The sequence below is a fragment of the Mustela nigripes genome, chromosome 7 (genome assembly GCF_022355385.1).
Source record: "Mustela nigripes isolate SB6536 chromosome 7, MUSNIG.SB6536, whole genome shotgun sequence".
Taxonomy (NCBI): Eukaryota; Metazoa; Chordata; class Mammalia; order Carnivora; family Mustelidae; genus Mustela; species Mustela nigripes.
Window position 1 is genome coordinate 116807670 of NC_081563.1, and position 18777 is coordinate 116826446.

The following is an 18777-nucleotide window of genomic DNA, read 5'->3' on the forward strand; positions in this document are numbered from 1 at the left end:
GCATCTTCCATTTCAGTAAATTTTGCCAAATTGCTTTTTAGTGTGGCTAAAAAGATTTATACTCCCATCAGCAGTGTGGAGAGTTCCTATTTCCCCATCTTCTTCTAAGACATGGTATGATATTAGTTCATATGAGTTACCAGTCTTCTATTGTTAGTGGATTTTTCTAAATCTTCTGGATGTGAGTGATCATTATGTTTCTCTTTTCTTTTTCTTGGCCTGGGGCTCTGGCTGGGACCTTGATACAATGTTGCTATGTATTCAATGACAAAATTCAGAATTTTGTTCCTGGCTTTAAAGAGAATAATGCTTAATTAACACTTTACCATATAGTATCTAAGTACAAACATTAAGTATGATGTTTGCTGTGGGGTGTTTTGTGTGTGAGTGTGGGGTGGGGGAGAACTTACCTAGAAAGCCATCTGGATTAGCTTTTTGAAGATCGTGGCTACTCATTTTGTCTATTTCTTTTTGAATTAGTCTTGGCAAATTACCTTTTTCGAGGAAATTGTCCATTTCATCTAAGTTTTAAATTGGCATAAAGTTTGTAACATTCTTATTTTTATCACTTCTGCTAGAAACAATAGTTATGTCCCTTTTGCACATTAATGTTCATTTTATTGGTCTCTTCAAAGATCCCACTTTGTTTTGTGGGACAAACAAAGTGCTTTTGTGTTCTATTCCAATTTCTGCTCGTCATTATTATCTTCTTTCCACTCTCTTTGGGTTGACACTATTACTCCTTTAAAAAATTATTTAGGGGCACCCTACTCCTGGGGTGCTCGTGGGGCCTCGTGTGGCTCAGTCCGTGAAGCATCTGAGTCTTGATTTCAGCTCAGGTCATGCTTTCAGGGTCATGAGATCAGCTCGCATCAGGCTCTCTGCTCAGCTGGGAATCCGCTAGAGATTCTCTATCTCCCTCCCTGCCCCTACACTTCACCTCTAATAAATACATCTTTTGATTTATTTGAGACTGTGTGTGTGTGTGTGCATGAGCAGGGGGAGGAGCAGAGGGAGGGAGGGGGTAGAGGAAAAAAGGGAGGGGGAGAGAGAATATGAATCTCTAGCAGACTCCCTCCTGCACGCAGAGCCCAACACAGGGCCCAGCAGCAGGACCCTGAGATAGCAGGACAGCCTGAGCTGAAACCGTAAGTCAGCTGCTTAACCCACTCAGCCACACAGATGCCCCTCTAATAAATAAATCTTTTTTTTTTTTTTTTTTAGATTTTATTCATTTGAGGGAGTGTGCGAGCAGGGGGATGGGCAGAGGGACAGAGAATCACAAGCAGACTGCACCCAGTGTGGACTCGACGTAGGGCTCAATCCCATGACCCCAAGATCATGACCTGAGCTGAAATCAAGAATCGAACACTTAACCAACTGAGTGCCCCAAGTGCCCCTAATAAATAAATCTTTTAAAAAAAATTCTTTAAGAGGCACCTGGGTGGCTCAGTGGGTTAAAGCCTCTGCCTTTGGCTCAGGTCATGATCTCAGGGTCCTGGAATCGAGCCCCAAATTGGGCTCTCTGCTCAGCAGGGGGTCTGCTTCCCCCTTTCTCTGCCTGCTTCTCTGCCTGCTTGTGATCTCTCTGTCAAAGAAATAGATAAAATCTTTAAAATAAACAAACAAACAAACAAACAAACAATTCCTTAAGGGGCACCTGGGTGGCTCAGTGGGTTAAGGCCTCTGCCCTCGGCTCAGGTCATGATTTCAGGGTCCTGGGATGGAGCCCTGCATCAGGCTCTCCGCTCAGCGGGGAGCCTGCTTCCTGTTCTCTCTCTCTGCCTGGCTCTCTGCCTACTTGTGATCTCTGTCAAATAAATAAAATCTTTAAAATTCCTTAATCTCTGCTTGTAAATTTTCTGTATTGCTTGCCTACTATAATAAGACTATAAATCTGCCAAATGCCGCTTTAGTTGCCTTTCCCCTATCATGTGTTTTTATATATATTTTATTTTTTGATCTAATAGTTTTCATTTCTATAGAATTTCATCTTTGAGTAAAAAGCTTTTTAGATGTTTAAACATCCAAGCAGGGGCACCTGGGTGGCTCAGTGGGTTAAGCCGCTGCCTTCGGCTCAGGTCATGATCTCAGGGTCCTGGGATCGAGTCCCGCGTCGGGCTCTCTGCTTAGCAGGGAGCCTGCTTCCCTCTCTCTCTCTCTGCCTGCCTCTCCATCTACTTGTGATTTCTCTCTGTCAAATAAATAAATAAAATCTTAAAAAAAAAATCCAAGCATTTGGAGTTTACTTGGCTCTGGTCTGTGGTCACAGAAATTTGGTCTGTATGAAATGGATGAACTACTTGATACCTTTGAGATTCATCTTGGGGCCATTTTTCAGGTCATTTTTTGGTAAATGATTCTTGTGTGCTTTAAAGTAATATTGGGTTCAGGGTTCTATCGGTTTCATTTATTAATATCTTCTATACCCCTTTGTTTTGGCTATTGGGTATATCAGCTATTGAAAGAGGTCTTCTGTCTCTCACTGTGATGGAAGATTGGGCAATTTCTCCTTGTATCTTACCCCTTTTGTTGTATACATTTTTAGCCTTTTAAATCTCTAACTTAGATGTTTTATAAGACATGTTACATCTTCTTAAAAGTTGTACTTTTTATCATTTTGTGGTCATCCTCTTTATCTCTAATAATGTCTTCTGGCTTTAAGCTTATTTAGTCTGATTTTGCTATAGAAACACCTTCTGGTTCAGTTTTCTCTAGTAGACCTTTCCCCATCATTTTACTGTTGGTGCACTTACATTGTAAGTGTCCTCTTGTAAACAGGATATACAGTTGCATTTTGTTGTTCTTGGCCAGTCTGATCATCTGTTTTAATAGGTGAAGGTAAAACCTTTTTTACCTCTGGTTTTGTATTATACACCATTCTTTTTACTACCTTTTTCTCCTTCTCTGCATTGGCAGGTTCACTTTCCATTCTTTTAATGATCCCTTGTAAGTGTCTGAAATACACACTTGGATTTACAAAGCTGGACAATTACCAGTGTCTTTATCCTGCTCCCTTAAGTATGTCAAGCCTCGGAGCACTTGAAATGATTACCCTCTTCAGCCTGACATGTTGCTGTGTCCTCTCCTCCTTGTTTTGCACTCCACAAGTTGATCATCACTGTTCATGTTCTGCCTGTTTTAGATCTACTAACACATTTACCAGTTGCACTGGTCACCATTTTCCTAGCTTCTCTTTAGAGTTCTGCAGATTTTTTACAATGTGCCAAGATGCTACTTTTATACTGCTCTGCCTTTTATGTGAGGATCCTGGTCTTTAATCAAGTTTGGAAGCTCTTCTCCAGGAACTGCTTCTCCCACTTTTTTCCTCTCCTTCTGGAATTCTGACTGAACCTGTGACTCCTCTCTCTTCACCAGTCCTTCCCTTCCCCTTGTACATTATCCATCACCTTGTTTCTCTGGTAAGTTGCTTCGATCTTTCCTCCAGGTCAGTGACTTATCTTCTGCTGTGTCTAATCTACTTTGTCTCATCCTTTGAGACCTGAATTCTAATGGTTTTTCTTCTAGAATTCCTTTCAAAACCCGTGTTCCTTTTTAGCGTCTTGCTCTCTCACGTTTTGATCCCCGCTCCCAGCCTTCTTCCTCCTCTAACCATAAGCTCCACGAAGGTGAGGAGGTCTTTAGGTTCACTGCTGTCACATTACCCACCCCCCCACCCAGTGCTTCGCACCATCGCTGGAAAGGAGCAGACTCCGAGTGTGCTGTGGGATGACAGCACCAGTGGGAACAGAAAGATGCTGGGCCCGGGACTGGCCCACGCACAGCGATTCGGCCCGCTCAACTGCCTGCAGGCCTGCCAGTCTCTCAGCCCCGACCTCGAGGAGAGGGGCCGGCGGCCCGTGACGTCACAGGACTGTGACGCGCCGGGAAGCCCCGCCCCTTCGCGGCGTTGGCTCGGAATCCAGCTCTCTGCGCCGTGACGTCACGGGTCCGGGCGGGCGGGTTTTGCGTCGGCCCAATGGGAGCGGCGAATCGGCCTCCCCTTTAAGGAATGTTGTGACCTGACGTCACCCGGGCGAGTTACCTCCCCGAGCCACCGCCGCCAGGCTCAGCTCACAGCCCCGGAGCCCTTGAGCGCGAGGCGCGGAGCCCCCGAACCTCAGACAGAGCCCCAAGCCGCGCGCCCCGGAGCCCCGGCCTGCGCGCCCCGCCGGGCCCGCGCGATGCCCTCGGACCGGCCTTTCAAGCAGCGGCGGACCTTCGGTGAGGCCCGGCGGGCGGTCAGCGGGCGCGGGGTGGGGACGCTGCGACTGACCCTGACTGCCGCAGGCCACGTCAGCCCCGTGACGTCAGACTTGGGCTAGACCCCCGGTCCGGGAGGCAGGTTCAGGCCTGGGCCGGGGCCTCGCCTCCCAGCCCGGTAGGTGCCAGGCCCTGGGGCCTGACGGCCCTGGGGGCGGGGGCTCGGGGGGGCGGGGCCGGGGACAGGCGGGGCGAACGCCGAGCGGGACCTCTCTTGGCCTCACTGCCCGCCCGCTGTCCGCAGCCGACCGCTGTAAGGAGGTGCAGCAGATCCGCGACCAGCACCCCAGCAAGATCCCGGTGAGTCCCGCCGCCCCCTCCCATCCCCGCGGCCCCAGGCCCCGCACTGCTCACGCATTCGCCCCCCACACCCCACCCCTAGGTGATCATCGAGCGCTACAAGGGTGAGAAACAGCTGCCGGTCCTGGACAAGACCAAGTTCCTGGTCCCAGACCATGTCAACATGAGCGAGTTGGTCAAGATCATCCGGTGCGTGGGCAGCAGCAGTCAGAGGGGACTTGGGTCCGTTTGGGGAGGGCGGGGCCTTTGCCAGGCTGGGCTGAATCCCTGTTCTGGGGAGGTTGTGAAAAGTCAAGGTCAGGGCTCGGGTCGGTGTCAGGTCAGAGGTGAGGCCTTCTAGCAGGGTCTGGAATGGGTGTAAAGCGGCCTCAGAATCAGTTTGGAGAGCGGTAGGTGGGGGTCAGGGCTCCACCCACCCAGCAGCCAGGCCCCCTCACCATCAGCTTGCTCTTCTGCCCACCCCAGGCGCCGCCTGCAGCTGAACCCGACTCAGGCCTTCTTCCTGCTGGTGAACCAGCACAGCATGGTGAGCGTGTCCACACCCATTGCGGACATCTATGAGCAGGAGAAGGACGACGACGGCTTCCTCTACATGGTCTACGCCTCCCAGGAAACCTTCGGCTTCTGAGCCAGCAGTAGGGGGGGGTTGGCTTGGGAGTGGGGGGGGCCCTGTCAGGCTATGCCCAGGGAGCTCCTGGCTCCTGGACTGAACTGCCTCTGCCCAGGATGGGCTAGGCAGGGAGGCCTCCCCCCCTAGTCAGGGGGCACCAACCATGCCTACTCTGCCCCTGGGTGGATGTGTGCCAGCCATTGTTAGGGTTGCCCCCCCCCCCGCCCCCTGGGGTGCTGGCTGGGATGGGGGAGGGTAGGGAACAGCCCCCAGCACCCCTGCTCCCTGTGATTTGTCTTTTTTTTAGGCCCCTGCCCATCTGCCCCTCCCTCACCTGAGGCGCTGCCCCCCCTGCCTGGACCTGCCCACCCCTGAAGGACTGGCCCCTGGCTCACCTGGTCTTGATATGGTGTATGGATCTGTGGTCATTGTCCCTCTGCAGAATAAAGATTGCTCAGGCCTGCCTGGCCCTTTGCCTCCAGCTACTTGGGCATGGGGAGGGCTGCTGATGGGGCTGTCTCACACTTCTCAGCTCACCCGGGAACAGATTTGCGTGCTGTGGACCTGGGGCTCATTCTGGAAACCCACAGCAGTGTGTAGTATACCCGGGGGCGGGAGTGTGTGGCGGGGGGAGGATGTTTGAGGCTAAGCCCACCCTTTCCAGGAGTTCAGTGTGCGCCCAGGACCGATTTCTTCATAACAAAAAACATTTATTAAGTAACCACAGCTTAACAAATCCTGCTCCCCTGCTTCTTCCCCTCTCCATCATTGGAGGGGGCTCCCCGGTATGCAGAGCCAAAAATTGGGGGCCAGGGGGAGGTACTCCTGGCTATTCCCCACAGGACTTGCTGCCAGCCATGGTTCCCCTCTGGTGCCAGGGATTCGTAACCCTGGACTTGAACCTCGTTTGCCTGTGGACTCCTCTGCTTGGCAGCTCTGGCTAGAGGGCTGGGCCCAGCTTCCGGCCCTTCCATCCCCTGAAGTCCATGCAGCCCTGTGCCCAGCCTGGCCTACTTGAGCACGAGCATGGCCTCTGTGCCGTCCTTGGCAGTCAAGTAGAGCCCATGGGTGAGGTAGTACTCCCGCCGCAGGAAGGCATAGAAGTAATCCGAGATGAGCAGGATCTGTTGGGAGACAGAGGGGTGAGCAGTGCTGAGGAACCGCCCCGAGTCCTGGGTCGCTGAGGGGCTAGGCAGGTGTGGGGGAGAGAGACCCTGCAAGGTCTTGCACTTCAGAAGCTGCCTGGACTGTTCCATCCCCCCCGCCCCACCCCTTGGGGTTCTGTCCCCCTCCCAAGCTCTGGGCTCAGAACCCCAGAATGGTCCTGTGGCAGCCAGAGGCCTCTCCTCCGCCTCACCGCTTGGGTGCCCTCCGGCTCCTCCGTGGTACAGCCGAGCCTCCATCAAAGCTGCTGCCCCCACTGGGAGCCCAAACCCCCCGTCCTCCTTCCAGGTGCTGAGGCCACAGAATCACCCGATGCTTAGCCTGCCAGACAGGCTGCTAAGTCCTGGCGGTTCTCTCTCCCAGACTCTCTCGGATCCACCCATTTCTGCTTGTCCTTAGAGCTGCCACCCTGGACAAAGCCACTGTCACCTAAACAACAGCAGTCTCCTCTTCAGGCTCCCTGGTCCAAAGCCTCCAGCCCCTCCAGCAACCCTCCCCCACTCCTGCACCCACCCCCACCCCACCCCCTTCCCGGCCCATTCTCCCTAGCGTCAGAGTTTGCTTTTCAGAACAAATCCTGTTACTTCCCACCTGAAAGGTCCTCTAAAGGCTTCCTAGGGCTCTTAGGTAAAGATCAAACTTCACGAGGCCTTGTGCCTGGTCCCTGCGCATGTGTGTGCCTCACCGTCTCTCCTGCTCCGCCTCACTCAGCTCCAGCCACGCTGGCCTCCTTCGTCCTGCTGCAGCATCTCTGCAGTACCCTCTGCCTGGAATGTTCTCTTCCCTTTCATCTGCTGGTCAACATCTCCTTACCCCTTCAGGTCTCAGGAAGGATCACTTCCTTAGAGAAGCTCCCCCACTGCTCCCCAGGTTGGGTCTTGGCCCCCAATTAACCTCTATTTCTTAACATAAATTCATCCAAATTAGTTTTTCATCTGTGCGACTGCCTGGTGACTGTGGCTTCCTCCCCTGGGCTGGGAAGGGTCCCCAAGGGGTTCTGTCACCCTGGTACCCATGCCCAGTTCAGTCTGCCTTTCCTGTATGGGCCACAAAATCAAAAGGGCCCTAGAAGCTCAGGCTACCTTCCCCTCACGGAGGCACAGAGAGAAACAAGGACTTGCACCGCCTTATAGTAATCCCATTACCTCCCAAGACTCCCACGGCCCAGGACAGGAGGGGCAAGAGGAGGGCAGAGGGGGTCATAACCCCAGGTCTCAGGCACTTAGAGGCCTCTTAGACCATCAGCACCAACCACCTGTTGGCACAGATGAGAAGATGGAAGCCTAGAGCAGGGGGAGCACCGGGCTAGGGTCTACAGAGCAGATGACTGGCTGAGCTGATTCTGGGATCTTGACCTTTGACCCTCAGGGACCCCTGTCCTGGGCAGCCTCATACTGTGGGCAGGAAGAACACGGAGGGGCCTGAAGGAAGAGCTGAGGACCAATACCGAGGCTAGCCTCAGGACAGGGTCCTGCCATTTTATCACCATCTGGAAGACTCCATCTGGAAGGCTGATGGTCTCCATCTTATAAATAAGGAAACTGAGGCACAAAGGGTTTAACAGCCTAAGGCTACACCAGGAGAGCTGGCCTAGTGGCCATGGCCCTGCAAGGCGACGCACTGGGGGCCCGGTCTGCCATGGGACATAGAACTTGCAGCTGAGGGTATCAGTGGAGCAGATAGCACAGGGAGCCCCAGAGGCCTTGCCCCACAGCCACAGGTGGGGGGCAGTCACCAGAGCAAAGGCTGGTCTCACACTGTGCAGCCCCTTTCTCACACAGGCCTAAGGTGCTGGGCCTGGGGATGGAAAGCCTGGCGCTCTGGCTGAGCTGGTGGGGGCTGACCCACCAGGTCTGATGAGACCCAGACCCAGGTCTGATGAGGGTTAAATCTAAAATCACAATTCACAATAAAACAAAAGGAACCAACTCCAATGTCATGGTCATCTGCGTTAAGGATTAGAAAAATCAAAATAATACGTATTAGGTTGAACCTTATGAAATGGCCATTTCTGCAGATCAAAAATGGCTGAATACTGAAAATTTCATATGGTTCAATCTAGTATAAAATGGAAAAAAAAATCAAATACAAATAGCAGAGTACACGTGGTATTTAGAAGAACCAGAACAAATAACTCTAAGGCCTTAGGGAGCTATTCCTGTTCCTTAGAATCCTTAACATTGTAAAGTATGTATATGTATTCTATTGATTAAAATATCAATTTTTAAAAACCAGCCAATAAATGAGTAAATAAATAAATGAGGGAGAATTCCTTTTGGAATCCTTACAGAATAATTCCAGATAACATACACAGACTTTCTTCCTCCAGGAGTTGGAGCTTAATTCTTGCCTGCCTCCCCCCGCACGCCCCACACCCTGGCGGGTGGGCCAGATGCAGTAGGTCACTTCCAGAGAACAGTGCAGGGAGAGAGAGAATAGTAACTTACACCGCAGAAGCCCCGCAAACACTGTCTTGAGCAAATGACGAAGGGTAACATCCGTATGAGATCAGGAGGTTAGCATGTACTACCGGAGCATTCCAAAAATCCTAACCCCAGTCTTATGATGGGAAAAGCATTCGGCAAACCCGAAGTGGGGACACTTTACGGGCTACTTGGCCAAGTGCTCCTCAAGACTATCCAGGTCATGAGAAATTAGGACAGAGTAAAAAAGTGGGCAGAGGACAAGGGAGAGGCAGGACACTTTAATAGAGTCCCCTAGCTTGGATCCTGGGTGAAGGGCATATGGGAACTTTCTGTATCTAAAGTTATTCTGAAATTTAGAAGTTTATTTAAGGGGCACCTGGGCGGCTCAGTCAGTTAAGCGTCTGCCTTCACCTCACGTCATGATCCTGGCTCCTGGGATCAAGCCCCTCACTGGGCTCCCTGCTCAGGGGGGAGTCTGCTTCTCCCTCTCCCTCTGCCCACCCCCAGCCCCCAGTTTATGCTCTCTGTCCAATAAAATCTTTTTTTTTAAGTTTATTTTAAAAAAGCAGTGTACTAGAGTGCTTGGGTGGCTCAGTTGGTTAAACATCGAACTCTTTTTTTTTTTTTTAAAGATTTATTTATTTATTTATTTGACAGAGAGATCACAAGTAGACAGAGAAGCAGGCAGAGAGAGAGAGAAGCAGGCTCCATGCTGAGCAGAGAGCCCGACATGGGACTCGATCCCAGGACCCCGAGGATCATGACCTGAGCCGAAGGCAGCGGCCTAACCCACTGAGCCACCCAGGCGCCCTAAACATTGAACTCTTGATCTCAGTTCAGGTCTTCATCTCAGGGTTGCGAGTTTAAGCCCCACACTGGGGTTCCCTCTGGGCATGGAGTCCACTTTAAAAAAAATTTTTTTAAAACCAATCTACTATTGTTATTTGCAACAATATAAATGAACCTCAAAAAATATGTTGCTGAATGAAAGGCAGCTTTGGAAAATGTACATGTTAAGAGTCGTGTTTCTCACTGTATGTAAATTTCATAAGAAAAATATAAGTAAGTATTGAACTCGGTTAATGATATACATGCTGAGATGTTTAGTAGGAAACGTAGTGATATCTGTACTTCACTTTGAAGTATATTTTAAAAATAAGATGGACTGAGGAATGGATAATTTGTGATTACCAAAGTATAGTACAATGTTAATGGTAGAGTCTAGTTGGTAGGTATGTTTGTGTTCAATGTTCAGTCTTTCCACTTTGCTGTGTCTGTGAAAATTTTCATGATGAAGTGTTGGGGGAGAGTGGCATGGAAGGAAAGAGCCCTGTGCCCTGTGTGGGGCTTGGTCTGTGTGGAACCAAAGTCACTAGTCCTGACTGGGTGCCCTGCCCCCACAGGGAAGGCATCCTGTGGACACCAGATTGGCCTGGAGGCTCGGCCCTTTCAGAGAGATGCCCCCAAGCTGGCCGAGACAACCTCTTCTGACCTAGAGGCTTTCCATCTGGGCTGAGGAGAAGGGATTTCCCAGAGGCCCTGAGATTCAGGCAACACAACAGCTGTGGACACGGAGCCCCTTCACCGACTGAGCCCCCCAGGCGCCCCAGGCAGTGCATTCTTTAAGCTGCCCCCAAGGACTATGACTGGACTCCTCAGCCACTCTCCTGCCATCAACCACCAAGTCCTGCCTCAGACTTACAACTCTGCCTCCTCGTCTCCTTCCCACGGCCAGCTCTCGCTGGAAGGCCCCCTCACCACCCTGGCTTCTCTTGACCTCTGTGTCTGTCTCTCTCAATCTCTTGGTCTCTCTCTGGGAGTCTCTTACAGTCTCTCTCTCTCTCTCTCTCTCTCTCTCTCTCACACACACACACACACACACACACACACACGCGCACGGACCCCCTCCCCTTGCCCCCCCAAACCCCCCCCGGCCCCCCCCCGCCCCCCCCCCCCCCGGGCCCCCCCCCCCCCACGCCCCAGGAGCCTGACAGCCTGTCCTGCAGACAGCGCAGGCCCAGCCTCACTGCCTCTGCCCCCGCTCAGCCCCTCCCACCAGAGCTCCTGCTTATCCCTGGAGAGGGATCCTCTGAGTCTCCTGCCCAGTCTCCCCTCATCCCGTGCTCAGTCATGCCATGCGTGGGATGAAGCCACTTCCTGCTGGCCTCACATCCAGATGGGGCGGCACCTGCTCCAGCTCTGGGACCCCGGACCCGGCCAAGGGCTGGTGCTCTGGGAGCGACCTGTGGGTCCCCGGCCCTCAGCGTGACCCCAGTAGGGGCCCCAGGCCGCCCTCCTCTCACTGGCGGCCGTGAGGGTTGCAGGACTACTTTCTGGGCCACAATGAAGATGGAAAGAGGCAGCGGATAAAAGGCCGGTCAGGGATAGGGAGGGCGGCTTCACACGTGGAGTAAAAGGGCCAGAACGTGCTCCGTCACGGGCTGCAAAAGCGGAGAGACTGGGAAAGCAACAACTTCTGGGTAGCTGCCCTGGCCTGGCCCTTTAGCAAAAAAACATCATGAGGGGGATAAGGGATGGACAGAACAGGTGGAGGGGAGGGGGCAGGCACAGGCCTCCCGCTGGGAGCAGGTCATGAAGGGTCGCTGCCCCCACCCCCACCCCCACTGGTGGTACTGCAGGAGCGCTGTGCGGGGACAGATGCCAGATGCCCTGGTAGTGGGCACAGCACAACAGATCCGGCCTGTCACACTGTACACCTGAAACCAATGTGACCCTGTGTGTCAACTATTCCTCAATTAAAAAAAAAAAAAAAAAGTGTATCGCTGAACCTTCACAACATTCTGGGGTATGGTTTACAAGCCCCACTTACAGATGAAGATGAGCAAACTCCAAGGTCAAGGGTCTTGCTCAGGGTCACGGTGGGGGGCGGGTAAGGGAAGCTTTAGGCTGCAATGCTAGTCCTGCCTGAGGCCCAAACCTGAGTTCTCCATCGCCCACACAGCCCTCACCCCCCAGTTAAGGATTCTGGGAGGGGGTGAAAGGAGTGCACCACACATGTGGGTCCTGTTATGGGCCCATGCTAACTAACCTGTGACCCACAATGACAGCCCTGTCACTAAGCCAAGAAGACTGCGTTTTTTGGGGAAAAGGCAAAATAAGCATCAGAGACCTCCGAGCCAACGTAGGCTGCTAATTTAGTATGTCTAGAAGCTGGGGGTCTCAGAACAGCAGCCTCAGCCGACACGGCCCCTGGGCTGCAGCAGCTTCCCAGAGAAGCGGGTGCTCTCACTGTAGACGTGCCCCAGTTCCCAGGTCTCTTGCTGGGGCTGGAGATGCGGACCCTCGATAGCACAGCTGCAATTGGGGGAGCTCACGTGGTCGTCACCATGAGAAAGCAGAGCACAGCACCCTCTGCCCGTCTCGGATCTCGGAATATGGGAGCAGGAGGGGCTGATGGCCGCCCTGTGGAGCGTGACGGGCTTTGGCGTGACCCAGCTCCGGCCTGAATGGTGCGTGTGGGAGGTGATGGTGGAGAAACCGAGCTCCACCCTCTAGCTCTAAAGACACAGAACAGTGGGAAAATCACCGGACCTCCTCTCAGGGTCTAGAGGTCACAACGTAAGATCCAGGTCGGTTTGATGGTAACTGTCACCTATGCAGCACTTTTCAATTCACAGACGCTTTGTCCCCCCCAACTCCTTACTGAGTCCTCACAGCCATCCTTCCAGGCGGAGGAAACAGAAGCCACCAGCACCTCTCGCCTGCTTTCAACAGCCTTCCTGTGCTCCAGATTCTGGCTCACACCCCTCACCTTCTCCCCTCCTGGCATGAGGAGGTTTTCCAAGCAGGAATGGGATCACAGTTATCCTCAGTCTTGTCCTCGGCGTAACAGGGCTCCTGCTCTCCAGCGGCGCACGGCAGGCCTGTGGGACGGCCCTCCGCACCCACTCGCTCCCACCTTCCTCCCCACAGGTGTCACCCCAGAGAGCCCAGTCAGCTCCTCCGGCCCCCAGGCACCCTGTGTACGGGCTGCCTCCCCACAAAGGCAAGTTGCCCTTACCCACGGCAACTCCAAGCGCCCCGGCCTTTTTACCCCATTCACAGCGCCCCGGGGCTGCCCCGGCCCTGCTGGGTTCCTTTCCTTTCTCTCCCTCAGACCATGGGCTCCTAGGAAGCAGGGCTGTTTCTCCTTCACTGCTAGCAGAGTGCCTGGCACATTAGCAAGCGCCCAATACTGTAAATAAATCAATTAGGCCCAAGGAGTTAGGAGACTTGCCTAAGGCCAGCGAGCTAGGAGAGATGGGGCTGAGAGTCACTGCAGAGGCCGGGCCTCCACAGCCCAGGCTTTCTGCTGGCCTTGCCTCCCTATATGTAGCTCAGGCTTCTCCTGTCACTCTGGTTGCAGGCAGGGAAGAGCCTGGTGAGAGCCACGCTTGGGATGCTGGGTACCGAGCTCAAGGTCTGAGGATAGGAAGGACAAAGGAATGAACGAAGACCTGGCCAAATGCCACCAGTGCGGAAGGCAGAGCCCAGGCAGCTGGACGCAGGCAAGGGCTCCAGCCTGGCCGCTAGCGCACACCTCTTCCCGCACAGCATTAAGCCTGAAATGCGCCCTGGCTATCCAGAAACGGGATACGCACCACCTCACCACTGATGGTCTGCCCCACATGTCCCCATACATCTACTTCCTCAGTGTCCCAGTCCCCAAAAGGACATACCAGACCAACTGGAAGGCAATTCCAGGAGACAGGACTATGCATTCCTGTGTGGAGTAAAGAAGTAAGTCCTGAGCAGGACGCAACATGAGAGGCTGGCACCCAGATCCCAGGGCTCCAGGGCTCCAGGGCTCCCTGGAGACTGAAAGCAGAATGGCCAAGGCAAGGCCAGCTTGGATCTATAGGGTCTGCACTACAGGGAGAAGGGATCAGAGCTGGCACCTCACGGTGAGGAGGTAGCAACTCATGGAATGTTCCAGACACAGCTGGAAGACTCTTTTGGACAGTATGGAATCTATTTTAGACACAGAATAGAATAGGAGTGGGGCTCTCAGGGTCAGCTACAGGGGAAGACGGGAAGGGGGCTCTGGCTCTGGCCCCCTACGAATCCAGCAGGCCCTGGCACAGGCGCAGCTCTGTCCTAACAGATGCTAGAACTGGGAGGTTAGGGTACACAGGATTAAATGGGATCACAGGTCACAAAATACAGTTCTGGATCCCAGCTCATTCCATTCATTCATCAATAACAATCAACTGAATGTTCTGGGTGCTGGGGATACAGTCCTGAGCAAGAGAGACCCGGGGCTGCCCTCACGGAGCCCGCCGTCTAGTAAGAGAACATGAGAAACAAGGGCATGAAAACACCCCCCCCAGAGCGTGAGGACGTGCAGGCCTCCGCTCCCTCACGGGTGCCGGGAGAGGAGAATACTAGTACTTCCTTCAAGGGCTGTTAAAAGGACTAAGTGAATTTCTCATGATAAAAACAAGGGAAGAAGCTTATAGGGCCCTCAGGAGGGGGTAGCTGTGTCAACTGTGGTGAGGAGCCTCCTTACAAAACAGGGAAAGATCACCCAGATGTTTTATTAAAAGGAAAAAGTCCTATTCTCATCATGATGCCAATAATAAAACACACACAATAAACCTGTTTTCCAGGAGCATACGAGTACACACGAAGGCAGAGGAAAAGGTTCAGAAGGCCACACAAGCACATGATCCAGAAGATTAAGGGGATCATATGGGCCTGGCCCCTCGCAGGCATTCTGTATACATGAGCCACTATTAATTATAATTTTAGGAAGAGATTTCCTTGTGTTCCCTATTTTTAAGATAAAAGGGAGTGAGTGGGATGGTGGCTCTTACCCTTTTAAAAAAGCTCAATTTAAACAACCTTACTTTTTTGTTTGTTTGTTAAAGTCGGCTCCACCACACCCAGCATGAAGCCCAACATGGGGCCTGAACTCACAACCCTAAGATCAAGACCTGAGCTGAGATCAAGAGTCAGATGCTTAACCAACTGAGCCACCTACGTGCCCCTCAACATATTACTTTTGGTTTATATGTAATCCTTGAAGACTATTTTTCTTCCGCTGGTCACTGACTTGCAGGAGAAAAGAGTTTTAAAAAAGGAAGAAGTTTGATCTCCTTCCTTCCGTTGGTCGGTCTGAATGTTTCCCTGCGCATTTGCTCTGGCTGTCTGAAGAGCAGGTCACTGGCGCTACTTTTCATAGCAACATATGGGTAATAGCAACAGGACCCACACATGCCCAGTTCTTTCAACAGCTAGGGAGGGTTATCAAGCCTGGTTTTAAGAAAATTGCAACTCAGAGAAGTCACGTGCTAAAGGTCACACAGAGAAAAAGTAAAAAAGGACCTCAACTAACAAATCTATATCAATCCCTCCCTCTCCCTAGCCTTTCAGTGCACATGCATGCACGTGTGCACACACACACACCCATGGGTGTTTTACTGTTGTCATTTCCTGGTTCCTGACTCTGAGGCACAATTCTAATTAACAAATGATCCACGCCACAAGCAGCAAACTACTTAGTGGCCCCAGGGGGAAAGGATGGCGTGTAAGTCACTGGTTTACCTGCCAGTATGACTAAGACTTTATCAGTAGTTTGTCGTTTCACAGAGTGCGGCACTGACCGACTCAGACAGAGCAGGACTTAAAATCTGTGGATCAAGATGTTCTCCACGCTCAGTTCCGTGCTCACAGCGACAGACCAGGCTTCAGAGGCCTCCTGCAAATCCATGCTCATCTGGTCCCCAGGACAGCTCTGGTCTGTCCTGCCCACAGAGGGGAGAGGGAGTACTGGGGGACTTTAAGGCATTGTCCCAGCTATTAGAGCTGAGAAAAGCCAGCCGTGGGACTGAAGACAGGTCCCCAAATGCCACACATTGCCATGAGAGCAAGTCAGATGGAGGCAGCGGCTGGCTTGATCTGGGGAAGACACTCTGTGGAGCCACAGAGACCAGGCTCTGACAGAAGCCAGAGAAGGGTTAGGGAGAGAGCTGTGACCACTAACCTCAGCCGGTGGGGGCAACTTGGCCCCCCACCTGCCCACCCCCGGACCTCTCGTTCTCCAAGTCTGGAAGGCCCAGCTGCTTCTCCTTGCTCCCAGGGCTTTCCCTGACCACTCACAACAGGAAAGGCCATCTCGTTCCTGCTAGATTCTTCCAGGGGTTACTCTGCACACTGGGCCCTTCATCATGCCATGTTCTCCCTGACCATCTCTGGTTCCTTCATTCATTCAGCAACTGTACAACTGCCCTATGCCAAGCACAAAGCTGGTAGCTGGGGGCCCCGTAGCGGGAAGGACGGGCCAATCCCTGCTTGCATGAAGCGCCCAGGCTCGTCAGGGAGGCAGAGAAAGAGACAATAATATAAAGGTATAAACTGGGTGAGTGCTAGGAGGGAAACACACCAGCTAAGGAGGAGACAGGGGAGCAGGGAACCTCATGGAAGGCCTTTTTAGGGAGGGGACACTTAGCAGCTACCAAAATTCGAACTATCTCATATTCGCACCCTGGCTCACAACTGCCTGAGGCAGGCGTGCCTAACCTCATGACGGGTGCTCTTCTGCCTCAGTCAACGCTCTGGGACAGTGACAGGACTTGAGCGACTGCCTTGGTGAGTAAGTGACCCCATGTGATATGTCCCTTCAGTAATTTGGCAGCAGCCACCACAGAGCCCAAACAAAGCCAGCAGTCCCCGAAAACATCTGACCCGACAAAGCTGTCTGACTCAAGAGTCCAGACACGAGGTGGCCGATGACACAGGTGTGTGATGTCCGCACCAGCTGACGGGCACTTGGGCCACAGCTGGGAGGCCTGGAGGTTGGTAGGACCCGCCTGAAGGGTGATGTGGCAATATCTGTCAAAATGCACAAGGCCATGTCCTCTGACCCAGTAAATCTCACCACCAGGAGTCTGTCCTGAGAAAACGCTGGCCTGTGTGTACGAGGTTACGCAGAGGGACACTCAGGGCTCTTCCACTTATAGCAGAACCACCAGAAGCAGCCTCGATGTCCATCAGTGGGGGCCTACCTAGTCAAATCAATCAAGTTCCTCCTGCCACAGGCTCTCAGAACCAACAGCAAGAGGAGATCATCAAGGAAACACTGCGAGTAGAAGCCATTTCTCCATCTATCTGAGCAAGCTTGGGGTGCATGCATGCGTACTGACAGCCATGGTAAATGCACAGACAACATCTGCAAAGACACCCCACATTGATCCCCGTCATGATGTCTGCCCTGGGGCGGGAAGAGACGGGGACCCTGGTAGCCCTTTTCATTCCGTACACTTTTATGTTGTTTGATTTCTTTTCCCAGCAATAATGAATTCATTTATTACTTGTCTGATTCAAAGTACATTTTAAAAAGAGATTAAAAGGTAAAAAGACAACACCAAGAACTCAGCCTGGTTTTTTTCCCACAGCTCAGCCACCAACTAGCACACTCCATCTAGCTGGCCTTTCGTTCCCACCCCCAGCCCCGTTTTCCAACAGCCCAGTCTCTCGTCCCTCCGATGGCCCAAGCACTTGCAAACATCTCCCCTCCCATCGATGGAGACCCTTCCCTCATATAGGCAGGCAAAGGGAAAGCAGCTGTTATCTGGTAAGTTCCAGGAATAACTCAGAAGCACTGCAGCTGTATCGCTGACCCACACCTGACACTCATGACCTGACAACAAGCTGTGAACCATTTCAGAGGAGCTTTTGCCAAGCCCCATAGGGGCTCAGGGCAGGACCGATGCCCTCACATGCCAGCCATCACTTTCCAAGGATAATTAAAGATATTTCAGCAAGAAGAAAGGGCGAGAACAGCTTTTTGGATTTCCTCGAGTATTAAGTTGAATCCTGTGCATTTCTGTTTCCACAGGACACAGGAGGAACTGAGCGTCCACCACGAATAACCTGTGTGTGACAGATAGGATGGACCCTCTAGGACAGTCCCTCCCAGGGTACAGGGCCCCCCATCTCCCTTCCTGCTGTTCACAAACCAGGATAAATAGCCAGGCTGAACATTAATTGTCCAGAAAGGTCTGTACAGGAAATACCAGCCCCATCACTCACTCCGACAGCCCAAACTCCTCCCCTCTTCTTTCCCAGCAGCTAACCTTGGAGGCAAGGCTCTCCCTGGGGACCAGTCACTGGCATCATTAGTCTCTCCAGCTCGCCTGGCTTCCCATCCGGTCCATCAAGCACAGGAAATGCCTGGCTGTGCCAACGGCAATTGAAATGGAAATGGTACAACTGATTCTCATAAGACCCCACATGGAATATGGAGCTGACCCAAGGGGGCTTCAGGGAAATTTGCTGGGCCACCTGTAGCAGAATCACTGTGGAAACTTATTAAAACAAATTCCTGACCCTGTTTTCCATATCTGTTGGCTCAACATTCTTGGGATGGGGGTCAGGGAATCTGGTTGGTTGGTTGGTTTTTTTGGACAAAGCCACATAATTGTGATAGTCACCACCTAACTATAGGATTTACACATTAACAGGGCATCTGCACTCTTAACAACTTCCCCTTCACCCTGATGCTCAGAACCACGGCTCTGTGGCCCCCAGGGAGGAAGCCCCTGGGTCAGAGGAAGATCGGAGCTCCTAGCTGGTACCTGTCCTCTGACACCTGCTGCCTCCTCACCCACCACTCCCAGCCCCACGATTTGTGCTCTGATGGACCCAACAGCTAGACCGAACTAGTTCTCGTCTCCCTGCCTTTGCTACTGCTGTCCCAGTCTCGGAAGTCTCTCCTCCACCTCCCCCTACCCTCTGAGCACACTCCCCCTACAGTGCCAAGCAGCTCAGGTGGGATTACAGAAAGAGGGTAGCCCCATAAATGGAGACTTCCCTTAATTTGGTTCTTGACTCCTCCAACGACCTTGGGCAAGAGACAACCTGTGTGAGTGAGCCTAGGTTGCTGTTTGTAAAGTCGTGATAACACTATCTCACAGGTTTGCTGGGAGAATTCACGGGGGTGATGGCTCAGCACGGGGCCCAATAAATGCTGGCTGAATTCAGCTTTTCTACTGTTCTCTCTTTTTTTTTTTT

General features: G+C 52.5%; 2 protein-coding genes across 3 annotated transcripts in view; one reads left to right on the forward strand and one right to left on the reverse strand.

Annotated features, from left to right (window-relative positions):
- Positions 1 to 3974: 3974 nt before the first annotated feature.
- MAP1LC3A (microtubule associated protein 1 light chain 3 alpha) lies at positions 3975 to 5642 on the forward strand. The gene is made up of 5 exons (XM_059407967.1): positions 3975 to 4224; positions 4508 to 4563; positions 4646 to 4752; positions 5029 to 5198; positions 5481 to 5642. The coding sequence occupies exons 1-4, from the start codon at positions 4185 to 4187 to the stop codon at positions 5189 to 5191; spliced, it is 366 nt and encodes a 121-aa protein (XP_059263950.1). The 5' UTR covers positions 3975 to 4184; the 3' UTR covers positions 5192 to 5198; positions 5481 to 5642.
- A 220-nt stretch (positions 5643 to 5862) lies between these two features.
- The window catches only part of PIGU (phosphatidylinositol glycan anchor biosynthesis class U), a 91657-nt gene continuing 78742 nt past the window's right edge, over positions 5863 to 18777 (reverse strand). Inside the window, exon 11 of one of the 2 annotated variants that reach the window (XM_059407968.1) lies at positions 5863 to 6297. In XM_059407968.1, the coding sequence (XP_059263951.1) occupies positions 5939 to 6297 (359 nt within the window). In that variant the 3' untranslated portion in view covers positions 5863 to 5938. The remainder of the gene's footprint in view (positions 6298 to 18777) is intronic. The other variant, XM_059407969.1, reaches the window with a different exon arrangement.